General features: G+C 43.3%; 1 protein-coding gene across 1 annotated transcript in view; it reads left to right on the forward strand.

Annotated features, from left to right (window-relative positions):
- The first annotated feature begins 1,493 nt into the window (after window positions 1–1,493).
- slc7a5 (solute carrier family 7 member 5) overlaps window positions 1,494–22,647 on the forward strand; it is a 34,311-nt gene continuing 13,157 nt past the window's right edge. The window contains exons 1-3 of the mRNA XM_007889571.2: window positions 1,494–2,217; window positions 7,318–7,443; window positions 21,517–21,622. Of these exons, the coding sequence (XP_007887762.2) occupies window positions 1,494–2,217; window positions 7,318–7,443; window positions 21,517–21,622 (956 nt within the window). The remainder of the gene's footprint in view (window positions 2,218–7,317; window positions 7,444–21,516; window positions 21,623–22,647) is intronic.

Raw genomic sequence — 22,647 nt, forward strand, 5'->3', positions numbered from 1 at the left:
TGGTTAAAAAANGATTTGACTAGGTGGAAAATAGTGAAAAGGTTAGAATTGGAAATATTCAGACGCCGTCTGGGGTGGGGGGGGCACTATATAAACCCAAGTTGTTGTTGTTACTGTACAAATAACTAAAATGTACATTTATTCTGAAATGATTGATTTGGCGGATGCATTTATTATCGTCTTCGCCACCAACATGATCAAGCCGGCTTTCCCCCGCTGTACCCAGAATTGTTACGGTCTGGACAGGAGGGCCTCGGTCTTGTTGACATCCCGACCGAAGAAACTTCGCTCTCATCCTGCGCTTGACGTGCGTCCGACGGACATCGGGGTCAGGGCAGCAGTGGTCCCGCAGTGGACCGGGTGGGAGGGGGTGGTGGTGGAGTCCAGGGTAGCGGCAGAGACGTCTTGCGCCTTCACCTGGAAGGCTCTACAAGAGTAGACACGCGCACACAACACACCTAATATATACCTGTGTGTGTGTGTGTGTGTGTGTGTAAGATACTGCAGGAGGTGTGGGAACTCACAAGCACAGCTGAGGCTCTTATCTGCATCGTGGCACAGAACATCTACCAACCTCTCAGGCACAGTCACTTGCTGATCCTGTTTGGTGTTGCATCATTCCGGACACATAAGTCCACAGTGCCAATAACCTGCCGGATTTAGAGTGGGTGGTGGGTGGGGGGTGATGTAAAGAGGAAGGGGAGTCAGAGAAATAAAAGGAGGGACTGAAATTTGCAATTTCTTACAAGCTGCTTTTTTCTCTCTCTCTCTCTCCTCCTCCTCCTCCTCCTCCTCTCTGAATGTGCATTATTTTTATATATATATCTCAAGCAAAAAGGGGGGGGAAAGGCCACCCTCTACATCTGTGGGAAGGTTTCTGCCATTTCTTAATACTGCACCAACTGGAGAGAGAGAGAGAAGAGAAGAGAGGAAGAGATTGAGAGAAAAGAGAGAGAGAGAGATTTAAGAAAAGCCCAGAGAGAGAGAGAGAGAGAGGAGAGAGAGAGACAGAGCTGTTTGGTTGCAGTGATAGATACAGGAGCGAGTGAGTGAGTCAGTGCTATTGAGAGAGGGAGAGGGAGAGGAGAGGAGAGACAGACAGAGAGAGGGGAGAGATAGATAGATAGAGAGAGAGAGAAAAAAAGGAGGGATAGATAGATAGATAGTAGATAGATAGATAGATAGATACAAAGAGGAGAGGAGAGGGAGAGATAGAGAGCAGAGGGTGAGAAAGAAGGAGAGATAGATAGGATAGAGAGAGGAGAGAGAGAGAGAGACAGAGAAGGAGAGATAGAAAGAGGAGAGATAGAGAGAGAGAGAGAGAGAGAGACAGTGAAGGAGAGATAGAGAGAGAGAGAGACAGTGAAGGAGAGATAGATAGATAGATAAATAGATAGAGAGGGAAAGAGGAGAGATAGATAGAGAGAGAGAGAGAAAGAAAGAAAGAAAGAGAGATCACAGCCCTCCCTCCCTCCCTCTCTCCCTCCATCGACATGTCCAACGCGAGGAAGAGGAGCTCGGGTTCGCCCCGAGAGGAGGAGGAGGAGAAGGAGAAGGAGAACGGCACCGACGGACCAGGAGGAGGAGGAAGAGGAGGAGGAGGGGAGGAAGAGGTGAAGGAGCGCATGTTGGCGGCGGCGGCGGCGAACGGGGAGCCGCTCACCTCCCGGCGGCGGCGGCGGCGGCCGAACGGCGGCGAGAAGGAGGACCGAGGAGGAGCGGGAGCGGGAGCGGCGGCGGCGGCGGTTGACGATGAGGAGGACGGAGGAGGTGAAGACGAAGAAGCCGCCGAGGGCGAGCCCCGGGAGGTGGCGCTGAAGCAGACCATCACCCTGACGAACGGGGTGGCCATCGTGGTGGGCACCATCATCGGCTCGGGCATCTTCGTGACCCCGACCGGGGTGGTGAAGGAGGCGGGCTCGGTGGGCTTCTCGCTCGTCGTCTGGTCGGTGTGCGGCGTCTTCTCGACGGTGGGCGCCCTGTGCTACGCCGAGCTCGGCACCACCATCAGCAAGTCCGGGGGCGACTACGCCTACATCCTGGAGGTGTACGGGCCGCTGGTGGCCTTCCTCAAGCTGTGGGTCGAGCTGCTCATCATCAGGCCCAGCTCCCAGTACATCGTGGCCTACGTCTTCGCCACCTACATGATCAAGCCCGCCTTCCCCCACTGCCCGGTGCCCGAGCAGGCGGCCAAGCTGCTGGCCTGTCTGTGCATCAGTGAGTCCCCCCCACACACACACACACACCCCGGGGAGGGAGGGAGGGAGGGAGGGGGGGAGGGAGGCCTCTTCTGCTGCTGCTGCTGCTGCTTCTTCTCGTTCGTCTCCTTCCTCCTCCTCCCGCTGTCACCGCCATCGCCATCGTCGTTTTCACTCCTCTCTCTCTCACTCCTCTCGCTCTCATCTCTCACTCTCTCATCTCTCTCTCTCTCCGCTCTCCTCTTCCCTCCCCCTCTCTCCATCTTTCTCTCTCTCTCTCTCATCTCTCCCCTCTCTCCACTGTCCTCTTCCCTCTCTCTCTCTCTCTCTCCACTGTCCTCTTCCCTCTCTCCACTCTCTCTCCACTGTCCTCCCTCCCTCTCTGTCTCGTCTCTCTCTCTCTCTCCACTGTCCTCTTCCCTCTCTCCACTCTCTCTCCACTGTCCTCTTCCCTCTCTCCACTCTCTCTCCACTGTCCTCCCTCCCTCCCTCTCTGTCTCGTCTCTCTCTCTCTCCACTGTCCTCTTCCCTCTCTCTCCACTGTCCTCCCTCCCTCTCTGTCTCGTCTCTGTCTCTGTCTCTCTCTCTCTCTCCACTGTCCTCTTCCCTCTCTCTTTTCATCCCCACACACACACACACACCCTACACACAGACACACACACAGACAGACACAGACATCCCCCAAAACTCGTGGCGCAACGTGCGCGCACCAAGTGTCAAACGCAGCGATTGCTTTCCGGGGCTCTCGGCTCTCAAAGCGCAGAGAGAGAGAGAGAAAAAAATGTCTTTTGGGTTTTACGCTGTAGCTGAGGCTTTCGGCGTTTCATTCATATATATATATATATATTATTTATTTTTTTTGGGGGGTGTGTGTTGGTTGTTGTGCCAAATGCTGTGCTGGAGAGATGGAGTCTGATCCCCACGTGCGACCCATTGCATTGCTCTTCCGCGTTGCATTAACCATTTAATTGCGCAACTTGTGGTTCCTCCACTCCATTCATTCCCTCTTCCTTCCTCACATGGGTTCAGCAATGACTTTCATTGTGTGTGTGTGTGTGTGTGTGTATACGTGTATACAGTGCGTGTGTGTGTGTGTAAAAAAAAGAGGCTATATTCCCAGGAGGAGACCCTGGTTTGACTCCCTGGTTGGGCGAAACCTTGGCCAAGTTTTCCTTTCTCCCCAATCCCCCCTTTACCTAACAGTAAACTGTTTACCTAACAGTAAGCAGCAACCTGGTGGTTAGGCGACCGGCGGAGCGCTTTCGCATGGGTCATAATCTCCTCAAAACAAAATAGTCACAATACTATTCTGTGAAGCACTTTGAGGCGTCTCAATTACGTGGTAAAGCGCGGTGTCGGACGCAGGGGTCGTATATCTTTCACTCCGATGTAAGAGTTGATACGCGGGGGGGGGGGGGGGGGCGGGGGGGAGTTATGACGGTGGACGCTTAACTAGGATCTGTCTGCGCTTCTTCTGCCACTCTGCTCCCACCCTCTGGAACTCCGTTCCGCAGTCCCTCCACTTCGCCCCTCCCTTGCCTCCTTCAAGACCCGTTTCAAGACCCTACTCTTCGACCGTGCCATTCGTCATGCCCCTACCCTCCCCGATCCCAACCACCAGCTCTGGTCTGAAACACTGATTGTCCAGCGCCATGGGATGTCCTCCCGGCGTGAAAGGCGCTATACAAATGTAATTTTGTTGTTGTTGTTGTTGTTGCACTTTCCAAGCTGTGAGTTTTGAGAGCGACACGCGACAACCAATTGTGCACAGCAGTATCCGACAAACAGTCGTAAATTAAGGGGTGAAACTCACACCAAGTCAAGCACTTTGAGATGCCTCGACGACCTGATAAGGATTTATTTCAAATGCAAGGATTATTATTATGAGTTCAATCCACCAGTTGCGCAATTCAAATCTAAATGCAAAGTGATTAAGTGAGACGCCTAAATTTAGCTCCCCTTCTCCGCTGTCTTTTTTCCTTCCTCCCTCTTGCCCCCTCTATTCTGCTCATTCTCGATTTATATATACATTGTGGGGTTACTTAGGCACCAACAGCTCTATAGTTTGTCGCCCAAGTGTTTTTTTCTTGTGTGAATCCAGTCAGTGATTTTCTGTAAGCTATTCTGCTGTTGAATGAATGGCCATCACATCTAAACCTGATCCTCTATTCATTCCAATACTGACTTCTTTCTCAAAAGTTTATAATGACTCCCTCATTGAAATCGTTCATTCATTTCATGTGTGCAAATTGACTGCTGCCTTTGCCCACAAAATACATAATGAGCACATATTACAGTAAATCGCTGCATCACTTTGAGACTTAGTTCTGACATAGAAGGCACTATATGCAACAATGATGATTATTATTATTGCGAAGCAGTGGAAACTGGATCAGTATTACAAAAAAAAGGGGATTGCGCTGTATTGTTTGTATTTTAACTTTTTGGTGTGGAACAAATTTCTACATTAAACATTACTTGTCCCTCCACATACGTTTGATAAAATTTAGCACTTCAACCACATCAGAATCCTAAGCAAAAGCTGATTTTTAACAAAAATAAATGGCAAAATGTTTATGATATTAGAAAAATGACACATTCAACGTTTTCTTCTATATAATTATCCTTGCATTTGATATTGTGCCTTAACAAACGTCTTCAAGACATCTCAAGTCATTTCACAGGATACATGTTAAAGAAGTTTTATTCCTAAAGACTGACTCTAACTTTTAAATTGTTGTGGCTTGTACTTTTCTCGATAATATAACTTCCACATGATCCTTTAAAACGTAATCACTGAGTGGTATATCTAGCATGTACAATGCAGGTGGGCAGTTCAGTTGGTGCAATGCAAACATCATTTGCCCCTTTAGTAGACTGTCACAAATTAGTGTTTGTTATCTTATTATTGTGAATGACATAGATGGTTTTAAGTTATGATTGAACCTGTGACTTTCTGGTTTGTGTTTAGTGCTACAGCACATGATGCATTTACTCCCTTGGCCTTTGAGGGAACCTGCAAAATGCATTGCAAATGCAATGTATAGTCCAATTCCCTTTTGATCTTCCTGATTCTATATCAATTAATAATAATAATCCTAGCATTTGAAAAAGCGCCTTATCACGTCTTCGAGACGTCTCAAAGCGCTTCACAGCATATACTGCAAAGTGAATTGACTGTATATTTTATGGGCGAAATTAACATTACACAAGGCATTCCCAATAATAAATGAAGGTTGCATTTTGATGCAATTCCTTTCACATTAGGAGGAAAGGGTAAAATCACTCCATCAGATTCACTGTAACGAGCACGTATTGTTCCTACTAAATTGAAGTCTCAGCCCATCACAACCGGGTAAAAGAAGAATGTGTTCTTGTATGTTTCTTTATATTTGTAAAGCTATGGTGAACACGATAAATTTTAAAACCAATTGATGTAACATTAAAAACTTGGATGTTCTTTCTAAAGTGTTTGACAATATTTAGGTGCTTTACCCTTTTTTAAAAAAAAGTAGCAGAATACCTTTATCAAACCTTTTGACTCCTTGTTGCACCTGCATGACTTCAGTCCTAAATGCTAATTTTATAAGATCTGGCGTTTCTATCTCTTATCCACCCTGGTGACGTTTAAAACAGTCAGGACTACTATATGTCAATTTACTTCAGACAAGGGACAAAGGACAAATTAAACCAGTGAATAAGGTTTTGTGAGCACCACTTCACCATTCATTGAATGTTTCTTCAGTGTGAGCCCAGAAAGTGAGCATTACAGGTAAATTGACTATGGAATGTATTACAGCTCAGCCCGAATTTGTTCTCGTCCCTTGTCCCAAATCGGGAGCAAACTTGTTTGGAGTTTGTTTTTTCCTTAGCCCGGGGAATGCTGAATCTAGCTGTAAGGTAACAGTTATCAGTTCAAAGGTGGATGTTTTCAGTGGGTGTGTGCCTCAGGCAAATGAAATAGGAGGGAGCACAATGAATTTTAAAAAAAATGTCCTTGCTCCGCACGCTTCTTGTTTACCCAACAGTAATAGGAACCCAGTTGTTAATCGATCAGCAGATTGTTCCCAGAGATAACCCTTTTTTTAAAAAACAATTTGATCACTCAATCCACGACTGTGGGACACTGCTGTGCACAATTGGTTGCAGTCAATTCACTTTACAGTATATTCTGTGAAGCGCTTTGAGATGTCTTAACAATATGCTGAGGTGCTATATCAAGTACAAGGAATATTATTCTATAATATGTTATAATCCATGCATTTGGCATTGTGCCTTTCACGATGGGAGGAGATCTCAAAGAGCTTCATGGGATTGATAGTAAAGTAGTGACTGTGTAATTGTAGGCAAAATATTAACATTTGTAGAAAACAATTGTGAGTTTTATCTTCCTTATTCTGGCTTCCCACTATGTATGATATGCTTGATATTCATTTTAATCCAACATAATGTGGCTCGCCAGATAAACATGGCAAATAATTTTAGCCAACAGATTCTTTTGACACAAATTCACGAGAGAAGAGGCAGGCCTATTGTGACCAATGCTCACCATGAGTAATTTTAACTGTTTTATGTAAATAAAGGTCTTTTGAGTTGTGGAAATTCTGTTTCCAGAATAATGACATTATTGCTTTATGGTTGAGGAAGATTAACAACCATGATGCAAATTTGTCTGATGCAAGTTTGCCATAACCTTGCATGAACAATGGAATGACTCATGCAGTAGAAAAATGACGCTACGAGTAAATTTGTATGGTAAATTGAACCATGCTTCGCAAACATGAATGAAGATTCATTGTGCGATACTTACCTATATGTAAGAAATAAGAACCCGGTTGTTAGTCGATTGGCGGATCGTTTTTGCAGGGGTAATAATTCCTTAAAAACATTTTTTAAAAAATTATAAATTGGTCACTCAATCCACATCTGTTTGTGGGACACTGCTGTGCGCAATTGGCTGCCGTGTTTGCCTGGAAAATACAGTCAATTCATTTTACAGTATGTTCTATGAAGCGCTTTGAGACATCGCAAAGTTGTGATAAGGCGCTATATCAAATGCAAGAATCATTGTTATTATTTATACTGTCTCTTTTTCTTCTATTCCCCCCCTTTTCCCTAGTGTTTCTCACAGCGGTGAATTGTTACAGCGTAAAAGCAGCGACAAGAGTACAAGACATTTTCGCTGCAGCCAAACTGCTGGCTCTGGCTCTCATCATTATTGTGGGCTTTGTGCAGATCGGCAAAGGTGAGTGCTTCCTTATGTTCTGGTTGTTACAGATTTTATTGATTAAATTAGGTTAATCAAATCTGTTGTTCTAGTCATGGAAAGTTACATGCAAATTAAAACAGGGTAAAACATTGTATAATCCTGCCAACAATAGGGCAAGGGGCTTGCAGCAAGTCCCAATTTGCTGAGCGGAGGCAGCAAGCAGCAGAGTGGGGCAGCAGAAGATCATAGAGATACGGAGGTGCGTGGGCGTGAACACAATTTAATACAATATTTTGAATGATGTTTGCGTAATGGCAGAGGTTCAACGACTAAAACTATATTTAATAGATGGTGAAAGATGACTTACTATTTATTGTGATAAGAATTAGGAACTGCTTTAATTGTTCACTATATTTTTCTTTTGCGTTTAGTGGTAACAAAATAAGCGTAAAACCAGTCACGGTGAACAGTTTCATTGCCTTTGGCAAGTGAAGTCCTGTAGCTCAGTGGTTAAAACACCCACCTCACAAGCAAGAGACCTGGGTTTGATTCCTGGCAGAGGGAAATGTTTTTCAAGTTTCCTTACTCCACACTCCCCTGTTTACCTAGCCATAAGTAGGAACCCGGTTGTTAGTTGATTGACTTTTCCGAGGATAATAATTCCTTCAAAAAAATATAATAAATTTGTCACTTCAATCCACGACTGTTTGTGAGACACTGCTATGCGTAATTGGCTGCCACATTTCGCCCACACAATATACAGTCAAGTTACTTCACAGTATATTCTGTGAAGCGCTTTGAGACGTCTCAAAGACATGGTAAGTTGCTATATTAAATGCAAGTGTTATTATTGTTAGCATTTACAAGATCTATGTGCCTGAGTACAGAAATACGATTTTATGAGGTCGCTTATAATAATAATAATCCTTGCATTTGATATAGCGCTTTTCACGTCGGGAGGACGTCCCAAAGCGCTTCACAAGAGCACACTGTAAAGTGAATTGACTGTATATTTGTGGGCGAACGCGGCAGCCAATTGCGCACAGCAATGTCCCACAAACAGTCGTAGATTGAAAATGACCAATTTATTATTGTTTTTTGTTTTGGAGGGATTATTACCAGGGTCAAGTATCTTGGCATGGTATTTGACTAGCACCAGACCAGGCCTCTGCTAATGCTTCTGTACAGCTGGCTATTAGGGATAGCATAATTCTATGAATTCTATGCCGATTCAGTTTATTTTCTCATCATGTGGGGAAGCACCTGGTTTCCACTTACTGCCTTCCCACAAGGAATACTTAACAGCCCAAGGTCTCTCTACTTTTTCCCGTATTGATCTAAATTTCTCTTATGATCTTGTGACTGTCAGGATCTGCATTAATTTCCATTGCTGGTTGTTGAGTACCTAAGGAGGAATGACTATGGACTGACCCATTGCATGCAAGCTTCAAACAGCTGAACGAACACAGTTTCTGAGCTCAGAATTCTTTTTTATAGCTTGGACTTGGCTGCAGCTTATTGAAAAAGAATGACGGCTATTGTTTTTTGTGGGGGAAAAAAAGCTCCCAAAAGCTATATCCATAAATAAAAATGAAGTATGTTTGATTTGTAGCACAGCCCTGAGATGAGGACAGAACAATCTGTAATGTTCAAGCTACAGTAATCCGTATAACTTACATTCTGTCACATGAACAAGCCATGTTACTCATGCACAAAACTGATTATAAATTATAATTTATAATTATATTATATTTATAATCTTTTATATTTTATAATTTATGATTATAAATCTGATTTATAGGTTATAAAGCTCCCAATTCTGCCTTAAGTCTATGTCAATCTTCATTAAGTAAATTAAGCTATCGACAAAGCTGCTTTCTCTTGTCAGAAGTTCTTTGAAATAACAACTAAACATTGCTTTTTGCACCAAGTCATTAAAACATTACAATAGTTTCCAAAGTAGTTGGAAGTCGTAACAACTGCAGTAACATGCCCAGAAGTTATCTTGAACTGGCATCTGAATGGCTGGAAACTGCTCACGCAATGCTTGTTTGCGGCAACAGAAATAAATTCTTGTCATTTTACCATTTTGTTGGCGCTCAATCCTTAGCCAAAACAGATAAAGATAGATGTCTGTCTGTACAGCAACTGAATGTCAGGTAGGTTTCAAGACTGACCTTGCATGATCTCAAGTCATTCTTCTGCCCGTTTTATTCTGCAGCACATTTGCGACAAATTGCTGCAGAACATTTGCGGCAAATGTGCGGCACCTAAGAAATACTGATTGAAATCTAATACTTACATACTTCGCACCTGCGCGCCAGAATTTTAAGAAGCGTCACGAGGAAATGGCCTTGTGATAATGTTGGTGACGTTCTGCCCAGTGCGTCATCTTGAAGGAGGCCATCTATACAGAGGCCGATTTCTGAAAGAATTCTACCCAAAGCATCAGGAAGCAACTGTAAACCATTAAGGTACGGTGTGTGCACCCATCCATGGTCTTGAAGAGACTGACCAAACCTATTGGAGATATCCTCTTCATCCCCAAAAATTGGGATGGACCCATATTTGGAGATACCCCCACCCACCCATTCAAATCTGGGACCCAGGCTTTTAATACATGCCCAGTCCAAACTCCAGAAATTCGGCCACTTCTTACTCCCATCTACTGCCCTAAACCAAAGAAAACCAAGTGTAGCTAAACATCTGGGGGGTTGAAGCCGGCTGCAAATAGGGCAGGAGTGATTGGATGTGGATCGTGCGGTAGTGACTAAGGGAGAACGGAACAATCTGGTCTTTGCATACATGGAAATCAACAAGAGAAATTTCTCCAAACACCAGTGAAGGAATAGGAAAATAAGTAGATTATGCCCTGAAGAAGAAAGCATGGAATGTAGCCAGTGCTTCAATCTTCAGGGCAGTTTGCCAAATGGCATTTTCTTTCATCTCTTGTCCTGTTTGCAACGATATAGTTGTTGCCATGAAAGATTTATCAAGAGTATCACTGTATGCAGAGGGCATCTTCCTATATGTCCCAAATCCCACCACTTACCTCGCCTGCATCTTCCAAACCATGGAGGAATTAGTGGAACTTTCTACCAAGTCTGCTTTAAAGGACATTCTTCCCAACCTCTTCCAAAACAATTTTATGCAGAGTTTAACAGATAAATCAGACTTTCCATCTCCTTGTTGAGCCAGATAAATATCAACAAAGGCATAACCAAATAAGCAGAGCTCTGTAAAAGGAAGATCTGAATCTTCCCAGCTCTAAATATAGCATCACACCAAGGAATAAGCATTTTGGCGTGGAATTGATGCAGAAAAAAAAGAATTGTTCCTAAAAGTATGGTGAATCTCATTAAATCATCATTGTAACCTTATTTTTCTGCTTTTATCAATACTGCAGTAGTTGTTCCCAAGGTCATAGAGTTCTATAGGTTCGTAGTGATTAGTCTACATGGAAGTGACAATCTCAGCAACCTGAGGCAAGGGTGTAAATACTGCCAAGCAAATCTGAACCCAAAAAAATTCAGCCATTATTATTTACACGTAAATGTCCTGGAATAGTTACATTCTCTTTTTATCAACTTGATATAATCTGGTTGACTAAAACAATGACATTATCAGCTTCACACAAATGGAGCCATTGTAACATGCAGAATATTTATAACAATACAAAACTCTATTAGCATAGTGCTCCCATGTTGCAATTTATTCCCTCTTTTAACACAAACCAGAAACAACTCAAGGTTGGGACCTTCTGATAATACAGAATTGAAGGATTGTTGTTGCAGCAGATTTTACTAAGCTTGGCTTTAATCAGATTAGTTAGAAACCTGCTGGTCTTGTGTAATTACTTGTTAGATCAGAGGTAAGCTGAAACGTATTGAAATTTATTAATGTGAACTGAAACTTACTGTTTTATGATTATCTACTTTCATCTTCCTTCCTCCCCCCCCGTCTCTCTCATACACACACACACTCGCACACACTTTCTGCAAAGCAAGATTGTTCATGCCTTGAGCACGGACAGTAAATGTCAGCAGCATCTGTATGGCCATTAGGAACCAAGTCTGCCCTAACTCCCAGCTGCCACCCCCGCAGCTTCCAACCCCCAACCCAAACCACACCTCAGGCCCCCCCATCCCCAAGTCCCCAGGCCCAAACTCCCAGCCCTTCAAGCCCTCACCTAATAATCCCACATGTTCTTTCCATCAACCACAACAACTTGCATTTATATAGCATCCCTAGCGTCCCAGAGTGTTCCATCAGACTCCTTCCTTCACAACAACTACTTGCACCCTTCTCGCAGGTAACATCCCAGAACACTTACCACTGTCACGACTGACAGCAACCGAGGCTCTTGCTGTGATGCAATCAATGACTACCACATGACACATTCACCAGCAGCACTAAGATCTCAGAGCAAGGGAAGGGATTCAGGCATATTTGTGTACTGAGAAAACATTTGCACTTGCCTTTCTCAATCAACAGGGCTTAATTTTGCTGTTGACAATGGCTATTATTGCTCCGTCAACATTAACTGACAACAGACTCCAATATGATCACTGCATGCTCAGTAAAAGTGCTGTGTTCATATATGACTGCATCTCTACATGGCTTAATGTCATCAGAATTGGCATCTACAAACTGAGCCTGTTTCAATAATGGCAATAAACGTGCAAACCCCATAACATTTTTAAAAGTAGGTTGCATGCTGTCATTATTCAATGCAATAGTTCCTCCTGTTCCCCTCACCCCAACCTTCTGTTACCTACTACCTGATGTGAGCATCAAGTTCTCTCTTACTTACATTGATTACCATTTGCTTCAACCATAGCTTATGCAGTGCTTTCCACATTCCCATCATGCTCTTACTTAAAGTTCTTTTTCTCTCTCCCCCCACCCCCGACCACCACCAACCCAGAAATACTCAAACTGCACGGTAGGTCAATCAGCATCCAATAGCGCTAAATAGGTTGACATTGCACTGCAAGTTGGTTTTGTTTTGAAAGAGTATTCTGCTCACTGCTTTTAACTACCACTTCAAAGAATGCTGTCTGTACCTGGCTCAGAAAATCACAGTCATATTACTTCAAGTAAACCCTGAGCTAATGAAAGTACTTTAGATGTTGGCATTCAACTATCTTTTGCAATTCCTCACTGAGATTGCGAATTTTGGAATGCTGACTTGAAACTGAACCAACTGTCCAGGAAACCTGGATTTTAGGTTTGTCTGGCTGCTCACTCAGTTGCTAGTCTCATGATGACTTTATTTTAAAATTCTTCTTGTTCTTATCCATCAAACTTTTATCAGAGTCCCATAACAAATGTGTTACAGCACTTGCCTTGTAAGTGAGAGGACCCAGGTTTGTTTCCCGGAACATGGCAAAACTTTGGGCAAGTTTCCTTACTCCACACACCTCTGTTTACCTAGCAGTAAATAGGAACCCAGTAGTTGGTCAATTGGCAGATGGCTTGTTGTGGGTAATAATACCTCCAAAAAAAAATAATAATTTGGTCACTCAATCCACGACTGATTGTGGGACACTGCTGTGCACAATTGGCTGCCGCCTTTCACCCACAGTCAGTTCACTTTACAGTATAATCTGTGAAGCGCTTTGAAACATTTCGACGACGTTATAGGGCGTTGTATCAAATGCAAGCTATTATTATCAGGGCGTAGATTGATTGGTTTAACATCGAAGGCGTATCACAGCTTGTGACATGTCCCAGAGGAAAAGGAAGCAAAATATTAAAAGTTTTGATGAAACGAGAACGTTTAGTTTAACCTGTTGATCAGATTGATCAGAACCCTTCCTATCCAGGCATTTTGCTGACGAAACTTACCTTGACATTCATCTCGTTGGGTATAAAAATTGTTCCCACAATGTCAGCTGAAATCTCATGAGCTGAGAATAATGATCGAAATTAGAGTATGTCAAGCACTCTTATGTTTCTTTTAGTTTAATAGGCACCATGTTGCTGTGAGATTCCTAATGACTCATAAGAACAAGACCTCAATTGTTAATCTGGGCCTTTTTCAAATAAAGGCAACGCAATGCATTTGCAATTTATTTAAAAAAGAAATTAACTTTTAAAATTCCCTGTTCAAATACATGGCTGGTATTGTTCAGTTTGTGTTTTCCCATAACCTCGTCTGGTCATGAACTGTGGAGGAATGAAAGCTTTTGTTTACTGAGCTGAATATTAAATCATTTCTAATTGCAAAAAAGAAGTTCATGCATTAATGAGTTTGTCTTTGCATATGAGCTCACACTTAGGAATGAATGAGGGCCAAATGTTAGGCTTCCTACCATTCACAGTATACTACAAATGAGTGAAGGTTACTACTGGGTTTAGGCCAGTAATGAGCTCCCCTTGCTGTCACTTGCCACTGCTGAGAAGTGAAACCACTAGGACAAGCCAGTAGGGCTAAATGACCAGTTTCACTGCTGTAATCTATAGCAGAGTAGTCCAACTAGCAGCCCTCAGGACGCATCCGGCCCTCCCTCCATTTCATCTGGCCCGCCTGCTCCCTCTATAACCCGTAAATGTTATGTTACTTTAAGGGAAACACAAAAATATTGCTTATGCGTTCCGCAGACCTTTCTCAAGTAGGGCAACTGGCCCTCAGTAGCCAAAAGGTTGAACCACCCTGATCTATAGGCTTACATAGAAGGGCTGCAGCACCAAAACAGGCTATTCAGCCCAACTTATCCGTGACTATGTTTATACTCCACATGAGCCTCCTCTCCACTACCCTTCTGTTCCTTCCTCCCTCGCGTACACATAAAGTTTACTCTTAAAATCTTTGATGCTTTTAGCTTCAAGCATGGCTTCCACATTCTCTCTACTCCGTGTAAAGATGTTACTCCTCAACTCCCCGTCGTTCAGCAGTAACACAAACGCAGCACTTTCGATCAGTATTTCTGGCTGAAATGTCTTTCCTTTGAAACCACGTGTCTGCTTTTCAAATGATTAAGATTCAAATTGGTAAAAAGATATGAAAATCTCATGCGTTGAATGCGTTAATTTGGTGGGCACCAGCATAGTTTTGGTCCCAGTTGTCAACCTTGAACTATTCAACATTTTCTTTTTCAAAAATCTTTATCTGTACCAACAGATGTTGAAGTCCAATTCATCTTTATTCAGTTTGACTCAAAGTGTACAACGTTCATGAGTTCAGTTTAAACAGCTTGACCCAAATTCCAATGCCAGACAGCAGGAAAATAGTACCGACTGCTCATTGTGTGTGATGGTTGTAAAAACTGTCCATTTGCTCGATGACCAGAGAATTTCCCCCTTTGGCGATGAGTTTAGCCATTATATTTTGCTTTGTGTACCGTCACAGGACAAGTTGTTGGATCTGTTTTACTTTGAGATGTGTGTGGAGATGTTCTGTCTGAAACTCTCGCTGTAACTCGAACTTGCTGTGTGAAGTAAACAGGGTTTTTGTAGAACGCCTTTTACCCCAGTAGGCAGGCATGTATCGCTGTGGTTTTGTGTGTGTGTGTGTGCAGACTGTGCTGCTGTTATGTGTCCCACCCATTTGGAGATTACAGCACCTTGTTAACAGATTAAGTGTCTCATCTGCCACCTTTCACAAAGCCAGGTATCTCAAAGCACCTTCTAGACATCTCAAAGCGCTTCACAGAATATACTGTGAAGTGAATTGACTGTATATTTGTGGGCAAAACAATACCATGCTGTGATGACTTAACCTGCTCTGTTATACCATTGAAACAAAAATCGTTTTTAACAATAGTTTCAGTTTAATTATAAAGTCTCACTCGGTGTAATCAGGAAATCAGCATGTGACTGTTGGTGGGTTTGTCCATTAGTCCCACACATCTAGTAACAGTTATTTTCAGTACAGTGAACCAGAACTGGGTCTTTCAGATAAAAAGTTACACAAATGTGCTGCACGCAATTTGGTAGCAGTAACAGCAGCTGAACTTCAAAGTCTTATATTGTTTAACTTGCAAAGCTTTTTGGAGTCAAAGCCTTGCTTTGTTCACCAGATTGGCTGAAACCAAACCTTCAGTCATTAATGCAGATTAGGTCACAGTGGTGTAGCCGAGCTGTGCTGATTTATAATTACAGCTTCTGTTTGTTACACTTGATCCACCAGTGAGTTGACTCCTAAGCCAGTCAGTGTGAGTCTGGGACAGTATTTCAAGAGTCTTTGACTTGGACACTCGGATCCTGCTGCGTGGGAGACAGTGATACTGTGACCATAACAAAGTGCTGCATTGTATCTCGGGCACAGTTAATATCCTGTGTTAATTTAAAGATGTAAACTGAATAAATTGTGGTTCATTCATTCAGAGACTTAAGATGTCAGCGCCATGTGATGAAGTTAATAAAAAAAGATACAATTTCCCCAGCGTATTGGAATATTTAATTGGGCTGTCGTAATTGGAATTTTATCTTTGTTAGCAAGACGAGCTGCAGACCCATTAAGTATGGCTCTTCATAACAGTACGATTCAGTGTCACTAAAAAAACGACTGAAAACCTGAAAAACCTTAGCCGTATCAATGAACCCAAGCTACCTTTACTTGGAGTTGTGTTTTGACTCTGTGAAGTACCAGGGGGTAGGGTTGCATTGTTGGAGGAGCAGTGCTACAGATGAAACGATAAACCAGGTTCCTATCGGCCTGTTCATTTGGTGGACATTAATGGTCACAGGGCACTATTCAAAAAGAGAATGGCTTTTCTCCTCCACAAGTTTTAAATGAAGCCATTTAACAGAGGTGCAAGTTATGACAAAACGGTTTTAATACATCAGGGTATAGAGTCTAACCCAAATTCCTGAGATAGAATAATAACAACAACAACTTGGATTTATATAGTGCCCTCCACGCCAGACGGCGTCTCAGAGTGCTTTACAGTAACGGATCCCGGGGCCGAGCCGGGGGGAGGGGGAGGAAGAGGAAGGTGACCAAAGACGTGGTCGAAAAGAAAATTCTTCAGCAGAGACCTGAAAATAGGAAGAGAGGGGGCAAGGTGAAGGGAGTGAGGAAGGGAGTTCCAGAGCCTCGGGGCATAGTGGCTGAGAGTGGAGCGGAGGACTCGGGGGATGAGGAGGAGGCCAGACCCGGAGGAACAAAGGCAACGGGTACTGTTTTGAGGAGAGAGGATGTCAGAGGTAGGGGGGAGCAGAGGAGTGGAGGGACTTGAATGCAAGGGTGAGGATCTTGAAGTCAATCCTCTCTGGGACAGGCAGCCAGTGCAGTCTGGCGAGGACTGGGGTGATCGGGGAGCGGAGTTTGGTGCGGGTGAGAATGCGGGCGGTAGGGTTTTGAATATCTGGATTTTATGGATGGTAGTGGATGGGAGACCGCCGGAGACCGGCGAGGAGGGCGTTAGAGTAGTCCAACCGAGAGATGACAAAGGCATGGACCAGGGTTTCAGCGGCTTTTGGACAGAGGTATTGGCGGAGACGGGTGATGTGTCGGAGGTGGAAGAAAGCGGTGCTGATGAGGGACCAGATGTGGGGGAGGAAGGATAATTTTGGGTCGAACCTGATGCCTAGGTTGTGTATGGGTTCGGAGAGTTTTAGGGGGAGGTCAGGTAGATGGAGGAGGTGAGGGCCGTGAGATTTTAGACGTTGACGAGAGCCAAAGAGTATGGCTTCCGTCTTGTCAACATTCAGCTGAAGGAAATTTGCGCTCATCCAGCCCCTGAGGTCTGACATGCAGGCTGACAGTACATCAGGGGACTGGGGGTCGCAAAGAGAGGTGGAAAAATAGAGTTGGGTGTCGTCCGAATACATGTGGAAATGTACCCCATGTCTGTGGATGACATCCCCAAGAGGGAGCATGTGGATCAGTAAGAGGAGGGGGCCGAGGATGGATCCTTGGGGTACCCCACAGGTGACTGTGTGAGAGCGGGAGCAGAAGTCGTTTGTGCAGATGTACTGCTGGCGGTTTGTGAGGTAGGACTCGAACCAGGCGAGTGCGGTCCCACTGAGTTGGATGACGGAGGGAAGGCGGTGGAGGAGGATGGCGCGATCGACTGTGTCGAACACGGCAGAGAGGTCCAGGAGGACAAGGAGGCAACTTTCACAAGCACAGTCTCTATACTGTGGGCAGGGTAGACGCCGGACTGGAGGGGTTTTCGCCTAATAATTGTTTTTCACACAATTCTTTGATTGCAATGTCGAGAATATAAAGGTCTCTGACTTCTCCACAGTTTGCAACCGTTGTTTTGTTCCCTTGGTTGCCTTCTGATGTGAAAGACGCAGTTGCGCAAGAACCATATGTTAAGATGGATGATGTGATAGTGACTTTTTAGTCACAGTGAAGCCTTTTGGATATTAGGAAGCTCGGAATTTACTTCAGTATTAAGTGCTTTTAATGTTTGGTGCCAAAAAGCAGTGCCTGAACAATTTATATTGCAAGGTATTGCCTCCTCTACAAATAAACATAATTACTTTACGCTTCATGATTTTAACAATAACAATCCTTATCGTTGATATGGCGCCTTATCACGTTGCTGAGAAATCTCAAAGCGCTTCACAGAATATACTATAAAGTGAATTAATTGTATACTTTGTGGGCGAAATGCAGCAACAAATTTTCTGATCATACTTGTTCAGAAACATTTGTGGAAAATGTAAGGAGATGCAAATGTCTGAGCAATTTAAACATCAAAGCCATTCGGAAAAAATAAATTGCCTCTGTAACAGGCATACGTTCCATGTCTCAATTTTGACATTCATTGAACATTTAAACTAAAATAAACGGAACGAAAATCAAACCAGATTGTACTAGACTTGAGTAGGCTAATGAACATTCATCGGACTGTTATATCCTGAAAGTGACAATTTGCTTATTCAGCAGTAAATCCACTTGTCTGAAATCCTGAGTAGTTAGAGCAGGTCAGGCTTAGGGAGATGGCCTCAGTCTGTGGGAGATCAGCGCTCTCGAGCAAACACGAGCAGAGCTGTCAGAAGGGATTTGTGCCACAAGCTTAGGGTGCAAAACAATTAACCAAAGCATTTCACTGGGCGAGCTGCCTTTTCCTCATCATAGTTATACCAGGTGTAACAAAATTGTGTATTAATTGTATATTGTTTACGGTGGTGCACAAGCAATAAGTAAGGGTGCTCAGGTTAACTGGCCTTAAAAACCATGGTGTACAGTACTTACTTGAGATCTGAGCGTTTAGCAATGGAGTGTAAAGTGATCAGACCAAGGGATAGCTGAATGCATTCCTGTGTTAATAGGTACTGTACTGCCACGGTGAACTTCTCTGGAGGCTTTGTACCTGCTACCTACCGCACCTGCGTCTGTACTGAAATATAATCTGTCTCAGTTACAATAAGGACACCAGCAATGTTGGAGCATAAGTGCCACCGAATCATTCCTGATGACTGGGTTTAAAGTGTAACAAAACAAAGCATTATTTGAAAATGCATGGAGATACAGTGGTCACGTTGTCTGTTTTGGTCGACTTTGAAAGGAAAAAAGTTATTGTAAAAAGAAGTTTCACTGTGTTAATTGACTGGAACTATAAAGTGCTGTCACATTATTTTAAGAACCATTCGGAGCAAGTTGGAGGCTGCCTGAATCTCTTTCCTTTCAGCAATGGAGGATTTAACGTGTTTTTTTGAACATATAAATTCCCCTCATGATTAAATACCTCTGTTTCCTGTTTACTTGAACGGCAGAGTTGCAGATTCAGTTGCACCCAAAACGCTTCTCTCCCTCCCCCCCACACCGTCACCCAAGTCCCAGGACATTCAATAAAACTCTTCCAGGTGAAGGTATTTGAGGAGTATACCATCTCGGTTTCAATGTCATTGCTACTATTTGTAGCTCTCGTCAGTGAGTCATTTATTTGTTTACCAGACTGACTGAGCGTGAGAGGATGAACAGATTATAAATTGTGCAACTTACTTTAATATGAGTGCATTTCATGTCTTACATCTTTTGCTCTCCCCACCCGCACATTATTGGCGTTCATTCTCTCAACGCAGCAAAGGAGGAATTCATTCCAAACCACCGCTTCCACATTTCCCAGAAATAAATGTCTTGTAAATTATTTATTTGCAGCACTTCAACAACAAATGGTATTCTGTCTTCCAGCACTCGTCGTGTCCTCATTACCAACGTTTTCATGTTCTCATTCAGGGACTTGGTGGTAAGCCAGGAGGTGAATTAAAGGGGAAAGAATTTAAATGTGGAGTCCTGTAGCTCAGTGGTTAGAGCACTCGCTTTGCAAGCGAGAGACCTGAGTTCAATCCCAGGCAGAGGGCGAAACCTTGGGCAAGTTTCCTTACTCCACACAGAGCCTAATAATAATCCCTCCAAAACTAAAAACAATAATAAATTGGTCATTTTCAATCTATGACTGTTTGTGGGACATTGCTGTGCGCAATTGGCTGCCGCGTTCGCCCTCAAATATACAGTCAATTCACTTTACAGTTTATTCTGTGAAGCGCTTTGGGACGTCCTCCCGACGTGAAAAGCGCTATATCAAATGCAAGGATTATTATTATTATTATTAAATGGGGAACATTATCTATAACAACATTTGATTATTAATTATCATTATTATCTGTTCAAAGTCTTACCCTAGTTACTATCCAGAACAATGCCTATCCCACCCCCACCCCGCCCCCGCCACACACACCTCAGCTCCACAGGCTGCCCATCTCCCAGTTCAGGCGACCAGCCAGCAGTGTGAGAGTTTTGAGACATCCTCCTGACATGAAAGGTGCTGTGCAACTGTAAATTGGTACCTGTGTGTTGGAGAATTCCTGAGCATGGGTCTTCGAATAAGGCACTGTTTTTGATTGTGCCCCTCAACAATTTAGTGAGTAACACTACTAAACATAGTGTGCAGGTAGTCTTGGATTTTTAAACAATTATTAACATGTCTTTTAGTGTGAGGTTTCCTGCCCTTGTTCCTATGCTGAATTATCTCATGTACGGTTCTTCTCCACCAATTTCGAGGTCTCTTTGAAATTCAATTCCTGCAGCTTTATTTTCAAGTCGCTGGCTCTACAGTGATTGATCTGGTCCAACTAGATCCCACCATCTGAGAACACAAGACGTGGGTCTAAGAGTGAGACACCTTAGAATGAAAGCATTTGTCATGGGACTGTTAAGAAACCACTGGAGGAGGTGGAACAGTTCTATATCGAACATGCAAAGAGCTTGTAGGATCTGAGCAATGTGGGAAAAATCACATAAATGCAGATCAGAGCAAAAGGCTGAGTGTCTCTGCTCCAGGTGACTGGTCTGCCTATCATCAGCAGCGCCCTGGCTGACTAGTGACTATCTTCCTTGGGGAGGCGGAGGTAAGTGGGGTCTCATTGGAGCTGAACTGGCTCCAAAGTGACATGTTTGGCAATGGAATGTCAGAATCAAGCCAGCACTGTGGCGGTCTCGGTAGTCCGGTTCCTGAGCCAGGCAGCTCCGCAGTCCTCCAGGGAACAGCAATTATGAGAAGGGAATGCAGTGTGTTTTTTAATATTAACGAAGAGCTGTCTACTTTTATTGGCTTATCATGGACAACAATTATATTCAGGGTGGTCCAGACTGCCTGGGAAATCATAAGACTCAAAAAAACAAATTATATGTCAAAGTTTGTGTTGCGATGAGAGAACTGACCTACGCATTAGCTTATCCATGCGTCAACATTTGTTGGAGATATATGTGTGTGTCTCTGCATTAGAAATAATGAGAATTTATTAAGGTGCGTGTGGATAAGAATTTCTTCCAGATCTAAAATAACCAAAACAGGCGGAACATTAATTATAAGTTATAAGCTAATCTAAAAGTAAACGTCTTAATTAATAATTTATGAATAGTCTTATCGGCATATTGTTCTAAATATTGATTTGATTAAGCATTCAAAGGGAAGATTAATGGAATACAAATACAGCGTGGAACATGGTGTTTTGAACTTTTGAAGTTGGGAAATAAAATGTTGGGAAGAAACGTTGAAACAATTCAGCTGGACGGTCTCAATGGATTTTTAGTTCTATATGTTTATTCAGTGTTGGGGCCGAAAGGGGAACAATGATACAAAATTTAATTGCGAAAGTCGTCTATGTTTACATGCACTACCATATAATTCTCTTTTCAAACAGGAGACACTCCACATCTGGCGCCTGAGCATGTGTTTGATGGAACAACCAGAAACGTTGGGAAAGCTGTCTTGGCTCTCTACAGTGGCCTCTTTGCATATGGTGGCTGGTGAGACAGATTATTGTTTGGAATAACTTATAGGAAATGTATCTATTACTCTAACTCTCATGCACGAGTGCCGTTTGCTGTCTCCCAGAGCTACTTTTGCAGTTCATTTCCCACTTGTGCTTCAATTCATGAAAAATACCTTCTACCTCCCCAACGAACAAGAGTGTTCTTCCTGTCCTCCTGCAATCTTCGGTTCGAACACCATTTGCTTTCTCTAGGTCCTGCGTGCGAGTAGTTGGTTTTGCTGCAATCCCACAGCTTTCAGGTGCATGAGCAGGAACGTGCGAGAACAGATAATAATAATAATAATAATCCTTGCATTTTGATATAGCGCTTTTCACATCGGGAGGATGTCCCAAAGCGCTTCACAGAGTAGACTGTAAATTGAATTGACTGTATATTTGTGGGGGAACGCGGCAGCCAATTGCGCACAGCAATGTCCCACAAACAGTCGTAGATTGAAAATGACCAATTTATTATTGTTTTTGGTTTTGGAGGGATTATTATTAGGCTCTGTGTGGAGTAAGGAAACTTGCCCAAGGTTTCGCCCTGACCTGCCTGGAATTGAACTCAGGTCTCTCGCTTGCAAAGCGAGTGGTCTAACCACTGAGCTACAGGACTCCACAAATCAGATGGTGATGACTTTCTGCTGCTCCTTTACCTTTGCAGCTGGTGACAATTTTTTTCTCTCCCTTACAAAGCTGTTGTAAAAACAATTCAGTGCCATCTTTCGCCCATTTGCTTTTTTTAAAAAAGAGTGTGCCAAATGGGAAGATGTTAAACCGAAGCCCAGTCTAGCCTATTCAGGTTGACGCCAAAGTTTCCATGGCATTCATTATTCAAAAAGAGAAGAGAGATTCTCCCAGTGTCCTGGCCAGCAATGCTCCAGATTAATTGACATTCACTTCATGTCTTTTTGTAGGACTTTGCTGTGCACAAAATAGCTGCTGTATTTTCCAACCAACAGTCACTACACTTGGCATCAATAGCCTGTGAAGGCTTTGAGATATTGTTGTGATGTGGTG

The sequence above is a fragment of the Callorhinchus milii genome, unplaced genomic scaffold (genome assembly GCF_018977255.1).
Source record: "Callorhinchus milii isolate IMCB2004 unplaced genomic scaffold, IMCB_Cmil_1.0 Scaffold14, whole genome shotgun sequence".
NCBI classification, from domain to species: domain Eukaryota; kingdom Metazoa; phylum Chordata; class Chondrichthyes; order Chimaeriformes; family Callorhinchidae; genus Callorhinchus; species Callorhinchus milii.